This window comes from Muntiacus reevesi, chromosome 1 (genome assembly GCF_963930625.1).
Source record: "Muntiacus reevesi chromosome 1, mMunRee1.1, whole genome shotgun sequence".
Taxonomy (NCBI): domain Eukaryota; kingdom Metazoa; phylum Chordata; class Mammalia; order Artiodactyla; family Cervidae; genus Muntiacus; species Muntiacus reevesi.
Genome location: NC_089249.1, coordinates 52658458 through 52677207, shown reverse-complemented (window position 1 = coordinate 52677207; position 18750 = coordinate 52658458). Strand labels below are relative to the sequence as shown.

Genomic DNA, 18750 nt, shown 5'->3' with positions numbered 1-18750 from the left:
AGGTCATCCGACCCCCAAGCCGGCTACTGGGGAAAAGCCCGAGAGCGGTCACGAGTCGACGACGGGGGCGGGACAGGACTTCCGGGCTGCTCTCTCCCCACTGGCGGGGCTGCCAGGCGTCCTGTGCAGGAACCGGAAGCCGAGATCACAAAACCGAGGAGGCGGGGAACTCCGCCGGCTTTCGTCTCCCGTTCGCCCGTCTCCTGCGTTAGGCTTGAGCTCCCGCCGATCGTCCGCCGTCGCACGCCGCTTGCCGCCATGGCCCTCAGCGATGCCGACGTGCAGAAGCAGGTGAGCGCCAAGCTGGGCTCCAGGAGGCAGGCGGGCGCATCCCCGGCCTGCGGGAGCCCCGCGGTGGCCTCGTCGGCCAGGCCTCCCCAGTTCCTGGGGCCCGGTCTCAGCTGCCGGGCGTCGGCGGTGGGCGTGCCGCGGGGCTGTTCGGGTCGGGGCTGGCCCAGGGGTCGCGGCGCTGGCTCGGCGCCTCGTCGTTCGCGGGGTGGGCGGGCGTTGAGCGTCCAGGCCTGGTCTTCGGGGAAGGGTCATCAGGCCACGGTTTTTAGGGAAGTCGGCCCTTTCTTTCTGAAGTTTGTAGGAAAACCCTGACTAACGCTCACTCACTGTCTTGTGAGTCTTGTTATGTGAGAAATTCGGTGTTTCTTCCTTGGAAATTTTCATTTGCTCGGAAACGTCTTTGTTTTATTTGTTACTTAATCAGCGCTCAGAAGGGCGGAGTGTCTCCCTTTAAGTGCATCTTCGGCTGATCACAGAGGCGGCCAGAACAGCGTCTGTGAGGAAGGTTAAGGCGTCTTCACCAGGTGCTTACGGAGCCGTGCGGGCGTGAGCGTCAGCCCGTGCGGCGTCTGAGCGTCGCTGTGGAAAAGGACGCTGTACCCTCCACACAGCCTAGTAGTGGTCACAGCCCGGCCCCGGCCCTCTTCCCCCCTGATTAGGATAGAGCGAGAGCTAAGGGTTCCCCAGGAAAAATATCTTATAAAGGTAAAACCGTGGTGAAAACCAAAGGCATCTTTTGTTTCTGTAAAACGGTAAGAGTGGAGAAATGCATGGCCTGTACCCCTACACGCTCCGCGGGGTCTCCATCAGGGCGCCCCCTGCGCTCCCCGTAATTCTCAGCAGTGACCGGGGCAGACCAGACGCGTAGAAACCCTGGGTGTCCAGATTCCTTCCCCCACTGTATTTGTCTGTGTTGCTTTCCTGTCTGAGGAGTATGGTCATTTATTTCAGCAAATCTGCAAAGGAATTTGATTGCAAAAGGGTAAAACCGAGTAGATTTAGCAGGAAGAAGAAAAGTGTAATTTAACGGCAGATTTTTCTGTCTTAGGGGTGGAGTTAAATGTCCTGAAGCAGGTGACTTTCTCTTGTCGGAACTCCCAGAGGCACGGTGTGTTCCTGTTGACTGTAAACGGCCTTCTCTGATGGGGGTTAAAATGAGTGTTTTGCTCTAGGCTGTGCTGATCTAGTCAGATCTAGTCGCAGAGGATCCATCAGGAGTGATAAAGGCAGATAATGCAGGTTTGAACCAGGGTTTACCTCCAGAGGCCAGTGTCTTTTAGCATTTATAAACTATATTTACTTATTACTGTATTTATTTCCTATTAAAGACTTTGTGTGTTTTTTCGGATGTGGACCATTTTCAAAGTCTATATTGGATTTGTTACAACATTGCAACATTACCTGAGAAGGGAAACACACTTCAGTAAATGATTGTTGAATGAATCAGAAAAGATATATTTTCTTGTCATTCAAAAATAAAAGAACCTTTTCCTTCTTCTAGATTAAGCACATGATGGCTTTTATTGAACAAGAAGCCAATGAGAAAGCAGAAGAAATTGATGCAAAGGTGAGATTCCACTGTCTAGGTTAAAGAAGTTACCAGAGTTTGACATGGTCTTCCTTTCCTAATTAGTACTGAATAACATTGCTTAACAGAGCAATTTTGAGTTGCACAGTATGTCTATGCGTTATGTAAATTTTTTCTTTTCTCTAGATATAATCAAAATAGGCCAGAATGTACCATCTAATACTTAATTTTCATTGTTCTTTTAATTTATTCTGCAGTAGTACAAATAATGGCTATATTTCCCTGTGGTGTACGCTATATCCTTGTTGCATGTTTAATAATTTTGATGACCATCTGAGTGCTGCAGTTTCTTGTATAACTAGTTTCCTTATTTCTCTCTGGGACAAATAATAGCGCTTTTGTTTCAGCTGCTAAATGCATTTTTATTTTAAAGCAGTCTTATCTCATATGACACCATCATCTGTACTTCTTTCCTGTGATAGGTGTGATAAAAGCTGTTAGGCATTTATTTTAGAACATGAAGGTTCCAGTAGCTGTGCAAAGCATTGGACATCTGAATGAGTAACTAACTTCCAAAGTCATAATTTCTTACTGCCTGAAAATCATAGACAGTTGACACACTGAGATAGCCTTTGTAAAAAGTGACTACTCAATAATTAACACTAAAAAAACTAATAACTCAAATTTATATAGTTCATCATTTTAAAAGGACTGTTAGATTTTGAACGACAAGGATAGAATATTATTTTTATTTTTTAAGGGAAGACACTTAGACTGAGATTACTTGACCAAATTTTTTAGATAGTAACTCAGATCTTCTAACTCCAAATTCTGTCTTTTTCATATACAGAATCTTCTGATTATATACTTTGTAAATTTGTTTGTAGGTACTATTATTCTTGATTAAATTTTTACTCTTTGGCTTCATTTATGATAAAAATCACTGATCTTTCCTTTTGAATAAAAGGAATGAGGAGTAATTTTTGGAGATGAGTCATAACACTTTTTAGTTTTAGATACAGAATAAAGTGAATTTAAGCAAATACCCTGGTCACCAGCAGCTTAAAATAAAATCAAGTCTGTATAATGAAATAATAATTAATTTTTTGGTAGGCAGAAGAAGAGTTCAACATTGAGAAAGGTCGTCTTGTGCAAACCCAAAGACTGAAGATTATGGAATATTATGAGAAGAAAGAAAAGCAGATTGAGCAGCAGAAGAAAATGTGAGCTTTGAAAATCACTGGGCCAAGAGGGTCCAGCAGGTGCACTGGGGTCAGGAGATATAGGTTCTGGTTTTACCTGGACCACTCACTGCTTATCTAACCTCAGTCACATTGCTTAACTTCCCTTTCCTCACTTGGGAACATGGAAACCTTACTGGATTACTGAAAGATACAGTTGAAATAACTGATAAAGTCTTGCCACTTGGTAAGCACTCAAGAAATATTTCGTAATATTTGAGAATAGGTGGGTATAAACCACTGCATGTATTTCAGGGAGTTCTATTTGGGTCCATACAGAGAAAGGTATTTGTGTATCTGGAGAAGCTTGTACATTTTTTCCTCTGCAGCTCTAGTGATGATACTTTTCCATGCTTGTTGCAGTCAGATGTCCAATTTGATGAATCAAGCGAGGCTTAAAGTCCTCAGAGCGAGAGATGACCTTATCACAGTGAGTAATTAGTCCCTTTAGTTATAGTATTATAAAATGTTTGTCTATTACTGAGAATTCACTAGTTCATATTGGATTAAGGACTTGATTAATGATTTTTAGAGAGAAAACCTTTGGTTAGCAAATCACTACACTAGATATTGTAATAAATAAAGAAATGAAAAAGATATGTGTCCCATTTTCAAGGACTCACTGCTCTGACACCGTATAGACTCTTCTGGATCACATGACTCATGATGGAGGACCATAGAATGTCTGAGGGTGATGGGGACTTGAGGCTGGAAAGCCTGAATGGAGTAACATAGGGGCCCTGAGTGCGTGTGAGGAACTTTTGAGTGCTTTCAGTAGAAGGGTGTTGAAGTTTTCATTTTATTTTATGAAGAATATCATATATAGGATTCATGATGTAAGTTCATAAGTATGTAGACTAAATATAACAGGGAAGAGGTTAGACACAGAACCATCTGAAAAGTATTGTCATCCAAAGGACAGGGCAGAAACATACACTTAGGTCAGCCAGCCTGAAGGAATTTGAATTGATTCAGAAATCAAGGAATTCCTGTTTGTCCAGTGGTTAGGTCTCCAGACTTCCACTGCAGGGGGCATGGGTTCAATCTCCTATCGGATCTAAGAACCTGCAAGCCACATTGCATGACCAAAAAAGAAAAATTCAGAAACCAATCACAGATGCTTCTATATGCACTGTTACTCATAGTGTTGTCACGGAGGCCCTAGACTTCTTAACAAATGGAGAGATGAGTTAGATAAATATTGGGAAGGAAGAAACTTATCTTTTTGATGCTACGATTATATACTAAAAAAATAACACCCGAAAAACACTTAAGAACTAGTAATTACTTCAAGATGGTGACCAGCTACAAAGAGAATATACAGAAATTGATAGGTTTTCCACATGCCAGCAGTAACTAATTAGGAATAAATGTTAATGAATAGGCCCAATGTGGAAAAGCTGTATAACTAGAAATATAAAACTTGACTAAGTAGAAGACATACCATCTTAGATGACTAAAGAAACACAAATATCTTAAGATGCTGGTCTTGTCACATGACTAGTGTGATGGCAGCAAGGCCTGAGAGGGTTGTCAGTGGTGATGCATTTTATAGGAGGACACTGGACATTGACTGTGGATTGATCTGCTGCTGCCTCTTTTAAGGCTGATACAAAATCCTGAATTTCAGGCCTGGCTGCCTGGAAGAGGGGTGGTTCCATTAATGAAATAGGAAGTCAGGAGAGCAGACTCTTAAGAACAACAATCAGATCACTTTGGACCTGCTTTGAGGGGTCAGGAAGCTTCCAGATGGAAATGTCTGCCAGGGTGTCTCAAATGTGAGTTCACACTATAACATAACAGCAGAAACTAGCAGAATCCTATAACATATAGCAGAGACTAACAAAACATTGTAAACACAATTATACTCCAGTAAAGAAAAAAGTAACTCCCTTAATGCTTAATAGACCCCGGAGTAGCCAGGGGCTTCCCTGGTGGCTCAGACTGTAATAAAAGAATCCACCTGCAATGTGGGAGACCTGAATTCAATCCCTGGGTTGGGAAGATCACCTGGAGGAGGGCATGGCAACCTCCTCCAGTACTCTTGCCTGGAGAATCCCCATGGACACAGGAGCCTGGCGGGCTACAGTCCATGGAGTCGCAAAGAGTCGGACACGACTAAGCACAGCACCAGCACAGCAGCACACACTAGCCAGGGTTTATCTGCTTCCAAAACTCTTACACCCAGATGTCTTTCTGCTTTCAGTACCAACTTGATCTTTCAGTTTTCACTCACCTGTTTTCATTTCCTGATGAGCAGGTTCCCCTGAGGGAGGCAGCTGTGTGGGCTGCAGGGTTTTGTGTTGCTCACTCCTGTAGGAGTCGAGACAAAAGACTGTATCTGCACTACAGCCTTTGAGCGTGACCATGAAGAATTAAGTCAGTCAGAGCTTGGAATTGGAGAGAGCAGCATGAACCAAAACCAGGAATTGACAACACGAACAGGAAATGGAATTGTCTGGCAGAGCAAGGAATATAGGAGCTGAGGCTGGAGAGACACCAGGGTTTGGTTAGACTTGAATGCCTACTCAAGAGTGTGGAAGGTATCCTTTGACCTTTTCTCTTAACTTTTAATAGGCATGGAGATCTCATGGAGGGCCTTGTTAAAATGCAAACTCCAGGCCCCATTTTCCAGAGATTTTGCTGTTCTCATCGGGCATAAACAGCCCAGAGTAATCTTGTTGCAGGGCGTCTAAGGAGCATGCTGAGAAGTACTGTTGTAGGATTAGGTTTGTGTTGGAGAAAGAGAACTAGTGATGTAGGGAGAGAAAATGAGGTTATGGCTTAACTTTGATCTGAAGGTCAAGAAGCAGAGAGGCCTAGACCAGATGGCAGCAGTGGTCATTAAGAGAAGGCCAGGGCCTTGTCCACAGATTCTTAAACACTGCAGTCTGTAGGACTTGGTGACTGAGGAGTCAAAAAAGACTTAAGGTTTTCTTACCAGGTTAGGTGCCTGGTTAGGCAATGGTAAATACAGGAGGAATAGCAGGTGGACAATGTGATGAATCTTGGCATTTGAATGGCTTCAGAAGACCAGGTGAGCTTGGGAAAGAGGTTGGGACTGGCATATAGACCGCTCACAAGCCCAGTCTGTGTGTGTGGATGAGCTCATCACCATTGTGGATGTAGAATTCCAGTGTCAGGCAACAACCTGAGAAACCTCGAGCTTAACAGACAGGAAAACAAGACATTGCTAAGGACACACGGGGTAGGCAGTCATGTGGGAAGAGAATAAGGAGAAGCCCAGGGACAGAACTCTTTTATTTTTTTCTTGTTTTGTTGAACTGTTAGCATTTTGATAGATAGCAAATGCAGTTATTCTGTAACATGCAACACAACATGAGCTTTTGTTTTGCTAATTAGGAGAATTTTATGAAAATAAATGTTTCTCTAATTAAATTGTTCTAAAGTACTTGTTTCCTCAGGCCTTTGAAGCCTAACATTGTGCCATTGGGTACTCTTCGGTTTAGCAGTAACAAACCCCAAGAGACAATGAGATGATGGGGATAGGGCAACATGTCCATATTGCAGTGCATTTTCCTCTTTTAAAACATTTATTTTTCCAGCTTTGCTCATAGAATCAAACTATGAAAGGCAGGGGATTTGTCAAACAGTTGGCTAGAAAAGCATGGGGACAACAGATGGAAAGACATGGTAGCAAACAGGCGAGCTCTGCTGCCCACAGTGCATCATCCTTTGGTTATTCTTCCCTACTCTTGACCTTGTTCCCCTGCCTCCCTGATGTTTCCCAGTATAAGAGCCCAAACTTTGGAATCCCTGTGAGGTATGAGTTTTTATTTCACCACTGTCTGCTGTTTGGTGGGTACATTTTTTAACCTCTTTGAACCTTTCATTTCTAATAGAATGGGGAAAGCATACACCTGAAGGTTCATGTAGGAAAAGTGACTGTATAGTGCCTCATGCAGAATAGGTAACTGACAGTTTTCTCCTGTCACTTCCTAAACCTCACACCTTGTAAGGTACTGTTACTGTTGTTGGGAGATAAAGAACACAAGTAACTTTTAAAAATTCCTATTTGTTGGTCCCTGAAGTAGAGCTTTCCGGTGCTGACTCACGGCCAGCTGACTGTTCACACCTGGAAGGACCAAGGAAACATGGTTCTGTTGTCATCATAATCAGGTTTTAGTTTCTTGCTTTCTAGGAGCATAGTCCTAAATTTTCAGGAACCTAGAGTCAGGTTCAGGTGGACAACTCTCAAAAATAAATTACTGATCTGTAGGCTGAGAGGTAAAGGCAGTAACTTACACCTCTCTCCATGAGGCGTCAAGCTACAGCCAGAAGTTGAGTTTAGAATCAGAGTATCAATGGAGTATTGATGGCTGGTAACATTACCAGCCTCACCTGTAGGGCACGTCTGTTCAGTGAACAGGAATGCTCTAGATCGGGGATAATACAATTTATTTCAGTTAGGTTTTAGCTTTCTTAGCTGGAGTTCAGTTTTTTTCAACTTCTTATGCCCTTGATTGTAGTTGTGGGCAGTATTAAGACTTATTTACCCATTTCCAGATTTTTCATAGTGGGTTATTTTTATAAATGGCTTCACTGCTCTTCAGAGGTTTACTTGATTCTCACAGTGGAAGGCTGTCTCCAAACTCCCCTGCCCATCCTTACCTGCTTGACCAGTGTGGATGGTCAGTTCTAGCATAAAGAAACTTGATTGAGGGAGCTCTTGGTGAGGAGGGGCTGAGGTTTCAGCCAGATGTCGTATAACAGAAATGCTGTAAATCTTTGTACCATAAGCTTCCTAGATTCTGAAGGCTTAAAGTGCTTGGCAGTGGTTCCTGGAAAGTGGTGGGGTCAAGGGTGACTCACTCAGAACCACTTCCTTCTCTCCACCCTCACTTCCCAAATTCTGATTGGTCTGTAGGTGAGCATGTACCTTCCCTCTCCTCTTTTAATCCCCCACAATCATTCTAGAGATTGTGTTCAGTAGAGTAGGTGAGTGGAAAACTTCCTGGGATGGAATGTACCTGACAGTGTTGGGTGGACAGCAGTGGAACTGAGGGGTATTATCTCTACCTGGCTCCACTTTTAGTAGGTAAACCCATACAGGCTTATCACTTACAGAGTAATTTCCAGTGTGTTCTTTACAACCATGTGAGATTCCTGTTCCTGTTAAAGAAGTGTTAGTTACAGATTAGAAAATACAAACTTAACATAAAATTGAAATCATTGATAGTCCAGCCTTCTTACAGGTAAACATTGATGACACTTTGTCCTCTGTTCAGAGACTTTTTTTTCTAAATAAAAAACAGAACCATCTTAAATGACTGTCTTAATGTTGAAACTTGCTTTTCCAGTCTGTATCATGTATTTCTGTGTCAGTCAGTAGGGCTCTTCTGCTAGAGCCTGGGCTCCCTGAGAGCTGAGGTGGTGCTTCTTTTGTGTATCTGTGTCCTTAGCACAGCATCTGCTTTACTGTACACCTCAGAGAATGTTTGTGGAGTGAAAACACAGCCACAAAGTGAAAACTGATTGGACACAAGCTGGGGCCAGCCCCATGTGGGTTCTGAGCTGAATACCCAGGTGCTTGGATAACTTTTGTTTTCCACCCTTTGCAGGACCTACTAAATGAAGCAAAACAGAGACTCAGCAAAGTGGTAAAAGATGCAACCAGGTACCAAGTGCTGCTGGACGGACTAGTTCTCCAGGTAAGTCTGTGGGTCAGAGGTACCACAGATGGCGTGCACCTGCAGGACTGACACAGCGTGAGAGAAGCCAGCTGTGCCCCTCCTGTGTCATTTGTGAACACACAACTCCTGCGTGTTCTCATCTTGGCTCTTTGCCTTGTCTAGGAGGAGATGGTTGGAAGGATGGTGGTGTCTCGCAGGTTGAATGAGACTGATATCTTTTTATTGGTTCTCTGTAACCCCCAACGATAAACCTTCCTAATTTTACTTCACCACTGAAATGCTTGTTTTAGGTATTGAGGTTTAGACCATGGGCTGTATAAATTTTATTTCCTGCTCGGCTGTTTAAATAACAGTATTTGTCCTCAACCTAGTTGTATTTTGTTCCCATCACTAGAGCATTGGGTATATTTATCTGGTTTGTGACACCAGAGTCTTGCCATGTTATTGTGCTGTGTAGGCCCTCTTTGGGGAAACTTAGGACTTTTCCCCCCAACGCTGAGAGAATTACAAAGACATTCTGTTCGCTGTTGCTTTATAGTTTTTGCTGTTGCATCTGTTTGTGCTTTAATAGGGTTTGTACCAGTTGCTGGAGCCCCGGATGATTGTTCGCTGCAGGAAACAGGATTTCCCTCTGGTGAAGGTAAAGTTTGAAAAAATCCTTTTTCTTTTTAAAGATCAACATGTTGGGTATGAAATGACAGCTCAACCATGGAGATTGGAAGAGTTTTAACTTGTTGGAGATGCTGACCTCAGTGTACCCAAGCCTCTGGTTTACTGTCTCAAAGAAACCACACTGCCTGCTGTGTAGTACCCTCCTCCCTTCCTGAAGGTCTTGTAATACCAGTTAATTCAGTTCAGAACTGTACCTACCGGATTGGAGCCAAGGATAGGCAAGACCACTTAGAACTGGCATGCTCCCAGAGCAGCAGGGCTTAGTGCTAACTTAATACTGTCCTACACCTGGAGGAGGAAAGTAGGTACCAGCAAAGTGACGACACAGCATCACTCCCGGAGGCCAGTGTTGAGGAGCTTCTCTGTATCCCGTCTTAAGGGGGGAGACCTTGGCCCTGGAGAGGATCAAGGCCACGGCAGGCACACGTGGCAACAGAAGGGTCCTTAGGTTGTAACCCCCCCAGCTCTGATTATGTGCCAGCTATTCAGTTTAGGTCGTTCTTCCCTGTAGCTTGTGGTCAGGCAAGGTTGAGAGAGCTTAGTCCCTTAGTGACTACATTTTTAACACACGATACGTTTGTGGTTGCCCCAAGTCACTTGTCTCCTAAGCAAGCAAACTGCCAGGTGGGGAACAGTGTTCATTCTTATCTCCACTGTGAATTAATGAGCCGTGCCAGGGGCCCGGAGCCCGGCTTGGGCCACCCACCTAGATGTGGGGCAGTGCACCTTGGTGGGCGTCACTGTGAAGCTGCTGGGGCTGGGTGCCGCCAGAGTGGCATTTGCTCTCCGTGGTGGCACTGTGTGAGATCTGAGGAGTAGGAAGAGTTCAGTGTATGTGTACATCTGTTCAACTGGTAATAGAATCAGAAAAAGACTAAAGTTCCTTCATGATGTTATTCGTGTCTTGCTGGAACCTACACCTGGTGCTACCTTTGGTCAGGTTAGAACCTCTTCCATCTATCCTGTACCCCTTCCCCCAGCTCCCTCCTTTTTAAAATGTGGTAAAAAGTGCATGAAATTTACCATTGTTACCAGTTTTAAGCATACAGTTCTGTGCTTTAAGTACGTTTGCTCTTCTACAACTGTCCTTCTCTACCGTCCTTCTCCAGAACTTTCCCTCTTCCAAACTGAACAGCATCTGCATGAGCCCCTGGCAGCCACATCCTGCTCCTGTCTGTATCACACGGCTACTCTGGTGCCTGTGTAAGAGGAATCATACAAAGCCTGTCCTTTGGTGATGAGCTTACTTCACTTGCCATATTGTCTTCAAGGATTATTGATGGTGTAGCCAGAGTTGGAAATTCCTTTTTTACGGCTGAATATATGGACCACATTTTATTATACTCATTTGTGTTTATAGACACCTGGGTGGTTTCTACCATTTGAATGTTCATAATGATGCTGTGAACATGGGTGTAACACACATACGGTCTCTTTCATTTCCTTTGGATGGATATCCAGAGGTAGACTGGCTGGATCCTGTGCTAATTCTGTGCTTAATTCTTTGAGGGACTATAGTACCATTTTCCACAGCAACTGCACCATTTCACATTACCACCAGCAATACATCTGTTCTTTTACTTGGAAAAATAAGTAGGAATATCTTTGCTTGTATAGATTGTTGGTTTTGAGGATAACTGTTCTGTGTATGTGGTCAAGTTGCTCATTCGTGTCTGACTTTTTATGACTCCATGGACTGTAGCCCAACAGGCTCCTCTGTTCATGAAATTATCCTGGCATGAATACTGGAATGGGTTGCAGTTTACTCCTCCAGGGGATCTTCCCAACCCAGGGATCGAACTCACATCTCCTGTGGTTCCTGCATAGTTTTTGATGAAACCTCTGTGTTTTTTTGTTTTTCTAGGCTGCAGTGCAAAAAGCAATCCCTGTGTACAAAGTAGCAACCAAAAGAGACGTTGATGTCCAGATTGATCAGGAGGCCTACCTGCCCGAGGAAATGTAAGGAGTGTTTCTGCTTTTAACATGCAAGTGGCTCTGGTTGCATGAATAGCCATACACTGGACCTTCCTCTGAGCTCAGTGCGCTGGAGGGCGGTGTGACCCCACTCTTTTGTGCCTCCTGTCAGCGCCTATTGGTCTCCCGCTGTGAACCAGCTTTTTAATGGTTCATCCTGCCAAGAAGTAGAACAGATTTTGTACCCAGAACTTGAAGCTCAGTCCACATATGAATAGATGCTGAGAAAGGGGATGGCTCTCTCTGGCCAGGAAAGTAGCCATGTCTGGCTAATGGACTCCATGGTGTGGACTGAGCATTCGTGGTGCTTCTACTGATGCTGGGTGCAGTGGGATTGGCCACAGGAGCTCCTGGACAGGGAGGCCAGGGCATTGTTCCCTTGTAGCTTTCCAGCTCTTGGCAGCTGCAGTGAGGTAACGTCTATGCAGAGCTGACCCAGGGCTCAGGATCCAAAGCCACTCTACTGATGGGTAATTAGTGGCGGGTGGAGAACAGTTTGAGGTCTGGTAAATAGCAGGTTCCAGTCAGAGCCGCTGTTCCCTTTGAGTCTGGACACTTAGAAAAGTCAGACAGTGCATACCCTGGATGTCACAGCATCTACTCCAGAATTAAACAGACACTTCACCCCTGAGGAGTTTGCAGACTGGAGCCTGGATCAGCTGAGGACTAGGGCTGTTGATGGGCAAATGGAGACAAAATTCCCCTTTTCTTCTGTTAGGGAGGGGCAAGTTGTTGGAATTAACAAAGGGAAATTGGCACATAGTCACTTGGGACGAGTTACAGTTTCAAGTTGACTATGTATGTTTATTGGCCACTACTCAAGAGGAAGAAGGTAACTGCACCACCTGTCTGTTTTCCTTAGATCTATACACATGGTTCTTTCCTGTGTTCTTTGTAGAGCCGGCGGTGTTGAGATCTATAACGGGGACCGCAAGATCAAGGTGTCTAACACACTCGAAAGTCGGCTGGACCTCATAGCTCAGCAGGTGAGTGTGGGGGCACTTCTCAGTCGGCTGGCCTGTGGTTACTTTGAGGTGGTGCGGAGAACGTGTGGTTGGTTGGTATTTGAGATTTGTTGCTCTTTGTATGTTTTTGGACATTTTCTTAAAAGGAATGGAGGTTTTGGCATTCAGTGTCATTTGCTGAGATGATACCATGTACACGAGGGTGGGCTTGGGGTTAGAACAAGGGCTTTGTCTGTCTAGGATCTCACTATATGTGAGATGTATCAGGAGGTGCTTAAGAGATGCTTAACTGTGAATGCTTAACAAAGGCCCTAGAACCCCACACCTCTGCAGGAGTGACAGGAATCAAGTCGCTGCTTCTTAGAGGAATTGCCACAGGGCACCAGGCTCTTTAAAGTGTTGCCGTGTTTGCAGAAAGCAAGTGTGGGGCCTTTTCCAGGGGTGCGGTCTGCTTAACCACCAGGCACATGAGGCTAAATTTGTAAAAGAAGGTACACTGAAAATTCCATTTCCAAGGTGGCATTGACCACGTGCGGATGGCAGCCACTGTTCTGAGCGTGGGCCTTTGGGGCTTTCCAGTTGCTTCTGTGGATGCCGAGGCACCTACCTGCCTTAGCAGTTTTCTACTCCGCACAGGGTGGGTGCTCTGTCTGTTGAGAGCGCGTCACCTCTTCTGCCCATGTCAGAACACGATGGAAGCCCCAGATGGTGGTGACTTCTGTCACTTCTTTTTCCCCACTGAGCAGTGGCCTGAACCCCACAGATGTGATTGTAACATCACTCTCGGCCTCTGCTGGGATGACCTTGCCCTGTGACTTCCAGTTCAGCCTGTTGGCTGTGGCTGAGGCTCAGGTGGGTCCTTGCCAGGCCACATTGCCTCACAGAAGTTCTCCACTCTTCACAGATGATGCCTGAAGTGCGGGGAGCCTTGTTTGGTGCAAATACCAACAGGAAGTTTTTGGACTAAACCAGAAAGAGGTGCGTGACGTGGATGCTTCCGACACTGGAAGAAACGAGATGGCCTGATAGCTTCCTCTTTGCTGTCCTCTGCCCTTATTTCTCAGTGGATGCTCTTCTGTAGCTAACATTCTCTGACTGATGGTAATGATGGGAGTCTCAGTTAGTACAATAGGAAACCTTCCTCTAGCTTGTCTCAAAGTAGCACAACTTCCCACCATTCTGTAGCTCACAGTTGCAGGGCCAGGTGTGGGTGCATGCGTGTCCCACACCTCCTGCTATCCTGGGCTCCACCATCCAGCCTATAGGCGGTGGGGTGGTAAGATTCAGTCCTCCAGTGCATGTGGGCCTCATCCCTTCCAGCAGCAACAGCAGCTTCTCGCCTATGTGTTTGGACCTGGAAGTAGTCTGTAAATGTGATTTTAAGGTCTATTCCATGAATCTGCTCTATTTATTAAAACACAACGTGGAGGTGGATGTCACTGTAGTTTATTGCACATGGGCTGCGACGTGTACCGAGTGACCTGGAATGCAGGGAGTGACCAGGAATGCAGGAGCCACAGCCCGGCAGTGTTTGACCACCAGCAGCTCCCTCTCTTCCTCTGCTCCTTTTTACCGAACTCACCGAGAGGCACCCTCCCAGCGGAAACTGGCCAGGGTCTGCTGGCCTCTGGAGGGGCTGACAGGTGATGAAGGAGGTGTGGTGGATCTGGCAGCATCAGACAGGAGGCGGCATGGGCCTGGCGGGGCGCAGCTAATGTGTGTTTGGGGCACCAAGACTTAAAACGCTGTTTGACCGGAAGATGAGGCGTCTGTTCTCCACCCTCAGAACGACCTGAATTGACTCAAGTGTAGCTTTGTCCTGAGTGGACGCAGCTGGGAGGACGCGCTGTCTCCTCACAGCTCCCGGCATTCACGTCACACAGGACTGTGCGGGTGGAGGGTGTGGGGCTGGGGGATCCCCAGCCTTGGGACAGTTGTTGTGGTCCCCTTAAACTAAAATACAATCCTGCTTTTCCCCACATCAGTGCTAGGATGAACTAAGTTACTTACTCAGAATTCAGTTCAATTCAGTCACTCAATCGTGTCTGACTCTTTGCGACCCCATGAATCGCAGCATGCCAGGCCTCCCTGTCCATCACCAACTCCCAGAGTTTACTGAAACTCATGCCCATCGAGTCAGTGATACCATCCAGCCATCTCATCCTCTGTCATCCCCTTCCCCTCCTCCTCCCAATTCTTCCCAGCATCAGGGTCTTTCCCAATGAGTCAACTCTTTGCATGAGGTGGCCAAAGTACTGGAGTTTCAGCTTCAGCATCAGTCCTTCCAATGAACACCAAGGACTGATCTCCTTTAGCATGGACTGGTTGGATCTCCTTGCAGTCCAAGGGACTCTCAGGTTTTAGAAAAGGCAGAGGAACCAGAGATCAAATTGCCAATATCCGCTGGATCATCGAAAAACCAAGAGAGTTCCAAAAAAACATCTATTTCTGCTTTATTGACTATGCCAAAGCCTTTGACTGTGTGGATCACAACAAACTGTGGAAAATTCTGAAAGAGATGGGAATACCAGACCACCTGACCTGCCTCTTGAGAAACCTGTATGCAGGTCAGGAAGCAACAGTTAGAACTGGACATGGAACAACAGAGTGGTTCCAAATAGGAAAAGGAGTACGTCAAGGCTGTATATTGTGACCCTGCTTATTTACTCAGAATTAACAAGAGTAAATCCTCACACTGACTCAGTTGAGATGCAGTGACGACTCTGTTCAGGTGGTCGGCTCCTGAGCACTGGGGCCCTGGTCACCCAGGGGTGGGCCTGAGGGGGACAGAGCAGGTGCGAGGAGGGCGAGCAGCTCCTGATGCCCCGGGCGGCTCTGAAGGATGGGGCTGTGAGCAACGCCCTTCAGGAAGGCCGACCTGAGGCCAGGGTTCTGGGCCCCTCCCCCACACTGTGCCCCCTCCTCACTCCTGGGTGGGGGCTGTGCCACCAGCACTGAGGGACCGTAACCTGCACAGTTGCTGATGCCGCTGGAGCTGTTGCCTGCAGCCTAAGTTTGGCTTTGAGTTTCCAACGCTACATCAAAAGACAGTCACTAGTTAAAGTGTCTGCCCACCCTTTGTCAACACAACATCCCAGATTCCTTGTATGAACCCCACCATGGGGTCTATCACGGGGCTCCTTCCCCCCTCGGGGCCTCCTTTACAAAATGACACACTGTCTAAGGGCCCAGCTCGGGGGGGGGGAGCAGAGTGGCCCTGAGACAGGAGACCCCTCTGTCCCCAATCTTCCAGAGGCATCACTTGTGGCAGCAGCTGTGGAGCCTGCAACACAGCCAGACATGGGCTTGCTGACCACAAAATCAAGGTCTGGACCTGGAGGCTGATGGGATCCCGGTTCAGCGAGTTAGGGACCACCTGGGAAGTCTGTTCTGATCCCATGTGAAGGGGGAGAGGCTCATGCAGTGCCCAGCATCCTGCTATAGCATCTCCGGCACCTCCATGTGCGTGCTGCTCGGCTCCCAGCAGCTCACGCCCGTCAGGCAACTCCAATTGCAGATGCTGCTGGGGGCTGGAGTCCTGTCCTCTGTCACAGGCCAGCACACTGCCCCACCCTGGCCCCTCCACCCTCCCTTGGTGTTCAGCCTGGTCCCCATGGGCTGCCACTCACCCAGCCAGGTAAACAAACCAAGCTCTGAAAACAGACTGTCAGGGAGGCTGAGGCCAGGACAGTGAAACAGCCCTAGCAAGAGTCCTTGCTTGCTGATCCCCAAGAACTGGCCCCGGGCAACGGGGAGCATGGACAGAACCGGACAGTGTCTGCAGCTGATCTGTTTCCGTTCATCAGCACAAACACAGATCGACGGGATGGAACCCACAGCCCAGAAACACTCAACTGATGCCTGACAAGGGAACCAGTGGCAATGACGGCTCTTTAGTGAATGATGCTGGGAAAACTGGACATTGACTTGCAAGAAAACTAGGCTGCTGTCTTACACCACTCACAAGACTAAAGATGGATCATAAAGCTGAGATCATAAAACTCCCAACAGCGGGAAAAGTTCCATGACACTGGAACCTAAAGCACACACAACAGAAGGTAAAAGAAACAAGTGAGACCACATCAAACCAAAAGCTTCTGCACAGCAGAGGAAACCATCCACAAAATGATAAGGCCGCCTACTTAATGTGGGGACACCTGCAAGCATACATCTGAAATGGGGCTAAGACAAGAATTCACAGACAGCAACGGGCAAAGAACACATGAGAAAATGCTCAGTGCGCTTAGTCATCAGGGAAACCACCAAGATCACCTTACATCTGTCACTGGCCATAAATCAGGTAGAACAGGGAGAGGGAACCCTTGTGCACTGCTGGTGGAGATGCACCTGTGTCCACAGCAGCACTGTGTACAGTAGCCCAGTGTCCACGGACGGATGAATGAAGATACAATAAAAGTCACGCAGAAACACATACTGTATGATTTCCCCAACATGTAGAATCTATTAAAAAATGCAAACACAGGAAAAACAAAATGGGCTATGTGGTTCCAGAGGCAGGAGGATGGAGACTGAGTGAACCGGGTGAGGCCCCAGCGGGCAGTTACAAGGTCAGTACGTCCTGGCAGGGTGGTGCTCAGTGTGGCAACTGTAGTTAGCACTGTTCCGTGTGAGATGGTTGCTAAGACAGTAGGTCCCAGATGTTCTTACCATTTTTGTAACTCTGTGAGCAGTGGCTGTTACCCAGTGGTGATCATGCTGCAGTATGTGGTTGTCAGGTCATCACGCTGAACACCTTGGACACACACAGTGGCCAAGTGTCACTCACCCTCGATAAAACCGAGAGAATGGTTTTGTCTGCTGGTTGACAACAGAACATATCCTTTCTATATGGCCAGTCTTGAACTTCCAAATGCACATTTACATGTGCAGACATGTGAACTGAGGCATGGTAGCCACTGACTCCCACCACCTTCCAGAAAAAGAGCATGATGCACCTGCCTTGTGGGAACTGCTGCTGGAAGAAGTCATTGGCTGCCAACTTGATGGCCTTCTCCGTGGTGAACAAGGTCAGGTCACCGCGGCCCCTGGAAGGGAATGGTGAGGGCGGGGAATGTCTGCAGCCGCGGGGACTGGCTCCAGCCTGTGAACTTCTGGAAGACTAGGGTCCCAGTGAGTTGGGGAGCTCTTCTGTTTTACTGAAGCCCTCTTTTCTTTTCATTGATTCACGTGGCCTGTGCCTGAACTCCTCACGGGCTCCCTGGTGCAGTTCCTACAAGTTACTGCTGTCTCGCACATATGGACCCTTGTGATGACACGTGACCAGTTCCCCAAACTGAGCCCGATTGTGAGATCCCAAGGGGTGGCTATGTGGGTCCCACGGCTTTGCCTTCGCACTCAGAGCACGGCCACCTCAGCCCCTCAGTTCAGTCTCGTGTCCGTTTCTCAAGGCATAGTAATCTTGGTGTGCATCCCTAGCTGGAGACACTAAGGGGAAAGTGTTCACACCCTCTGGGTCCTCAGGTCACCTTGTTCCCACACCCAGCATCTCCTGTCCACCCCTCCCCTCTTGAATCTTTTTGTCCAGAGCCAGGTCACTGTCGGCTTCCTCAGGGTTTACTCCCAGCACCTGGGAGTCAGTCTGTCTCTACCTCCAGGCTTCCTGTCCAGACCTGGACAACAGTGCCTGGCACTTGGCCCACCTTTTCTGAAAGAGTCGATGTAACCCTTTCAGTAAACCACCGATTGCTGTTTTCTCCCCCAAAACAAAGACCTTGGAGACGTCCACAACATGCTGGCCGCCCGGTAACAGAGACAGACTCTCCAGACCCCAGGACCTCCTCCCAGCACCGTTTCTTCTGACATTTTGATTCCAAGGCCCACAAGTTCCCAGAAGAGGGCAGACCGAGCACATGGGCAGCTGGAGTGGCCAGCACCAGGGTCTTCCTGACAATATCCAACCAGGATGTGAGAGAAACATCTTCCCAGACCCATGGGAGAACATCCCCAGTGCCCTGAACGCCATGTGATTGTTGGCACTGCAGCTTCTCAGGCTACAAAACCCAAGTCACAGTCTGTCCATTTCCACAAACAAGACTTGGGCTTGTTTACCAAAGTCCCGTCCTGTTACTCCTCGAATGTCTGCCTCCACCGATGAGTGACATTTCACTGGGTTCCAAGGAGCCTGTCTCCCGAACTCCCAGACACGGGACCCGCACGAGGTAAAGTGTAGCCACAAGCAGATCACTGCAAGCTCTAACCATGCTTCTCTTCTGCTCACTGGACACGCTACTCGCCGGAAGTGCGTGTTCTTACTATTGACAGTGGCTCTCATTCACCAAACATAGCAAGGGGAACAGGATTAGAGGTAGGTAACGGTTAAAGCAAACAGCATTGGATCAGAGGCAGGTTATGATTTAAGCAAACAGGTCACACTCAGTTCTGACCTTAAGCCTGAAATGAAATCG

The 18750-nt window shown here is 47.1% G+C and overlaps 1 protein-coding gene across 1 annotated transcript; it reads left to right on the top strand.

The window, feature by feature from the left end:
• Positions 1-136: 136 nt before the first annotated feature.
• Positions 137-13759, top strand: ATP6V1E1 (ATPase H+ transporting V1 subunit E1). The gene is made up of 9 exons (XM_065943269.1): positions 137-291; positions 1793-1858; positions 2933-3042; positions 3424-3490; positions 8643-8732; positions 9286-9354; positions 11251-11345; positions 12259-12346; positions 13230-13759. Exons 1-9 carry the CDS (start codon positions 259-261, stop codon positions 13290-13292), a joined length of 681 nt encoding a protein of 226 aa, XP_065799341.1. The 5' UTR covers positions 137-258; the 3' UTR covers positions 13293-13759.
• The last annotated feature ends 4991 nt before the right edge of the window (positions 13760-18750 follow it).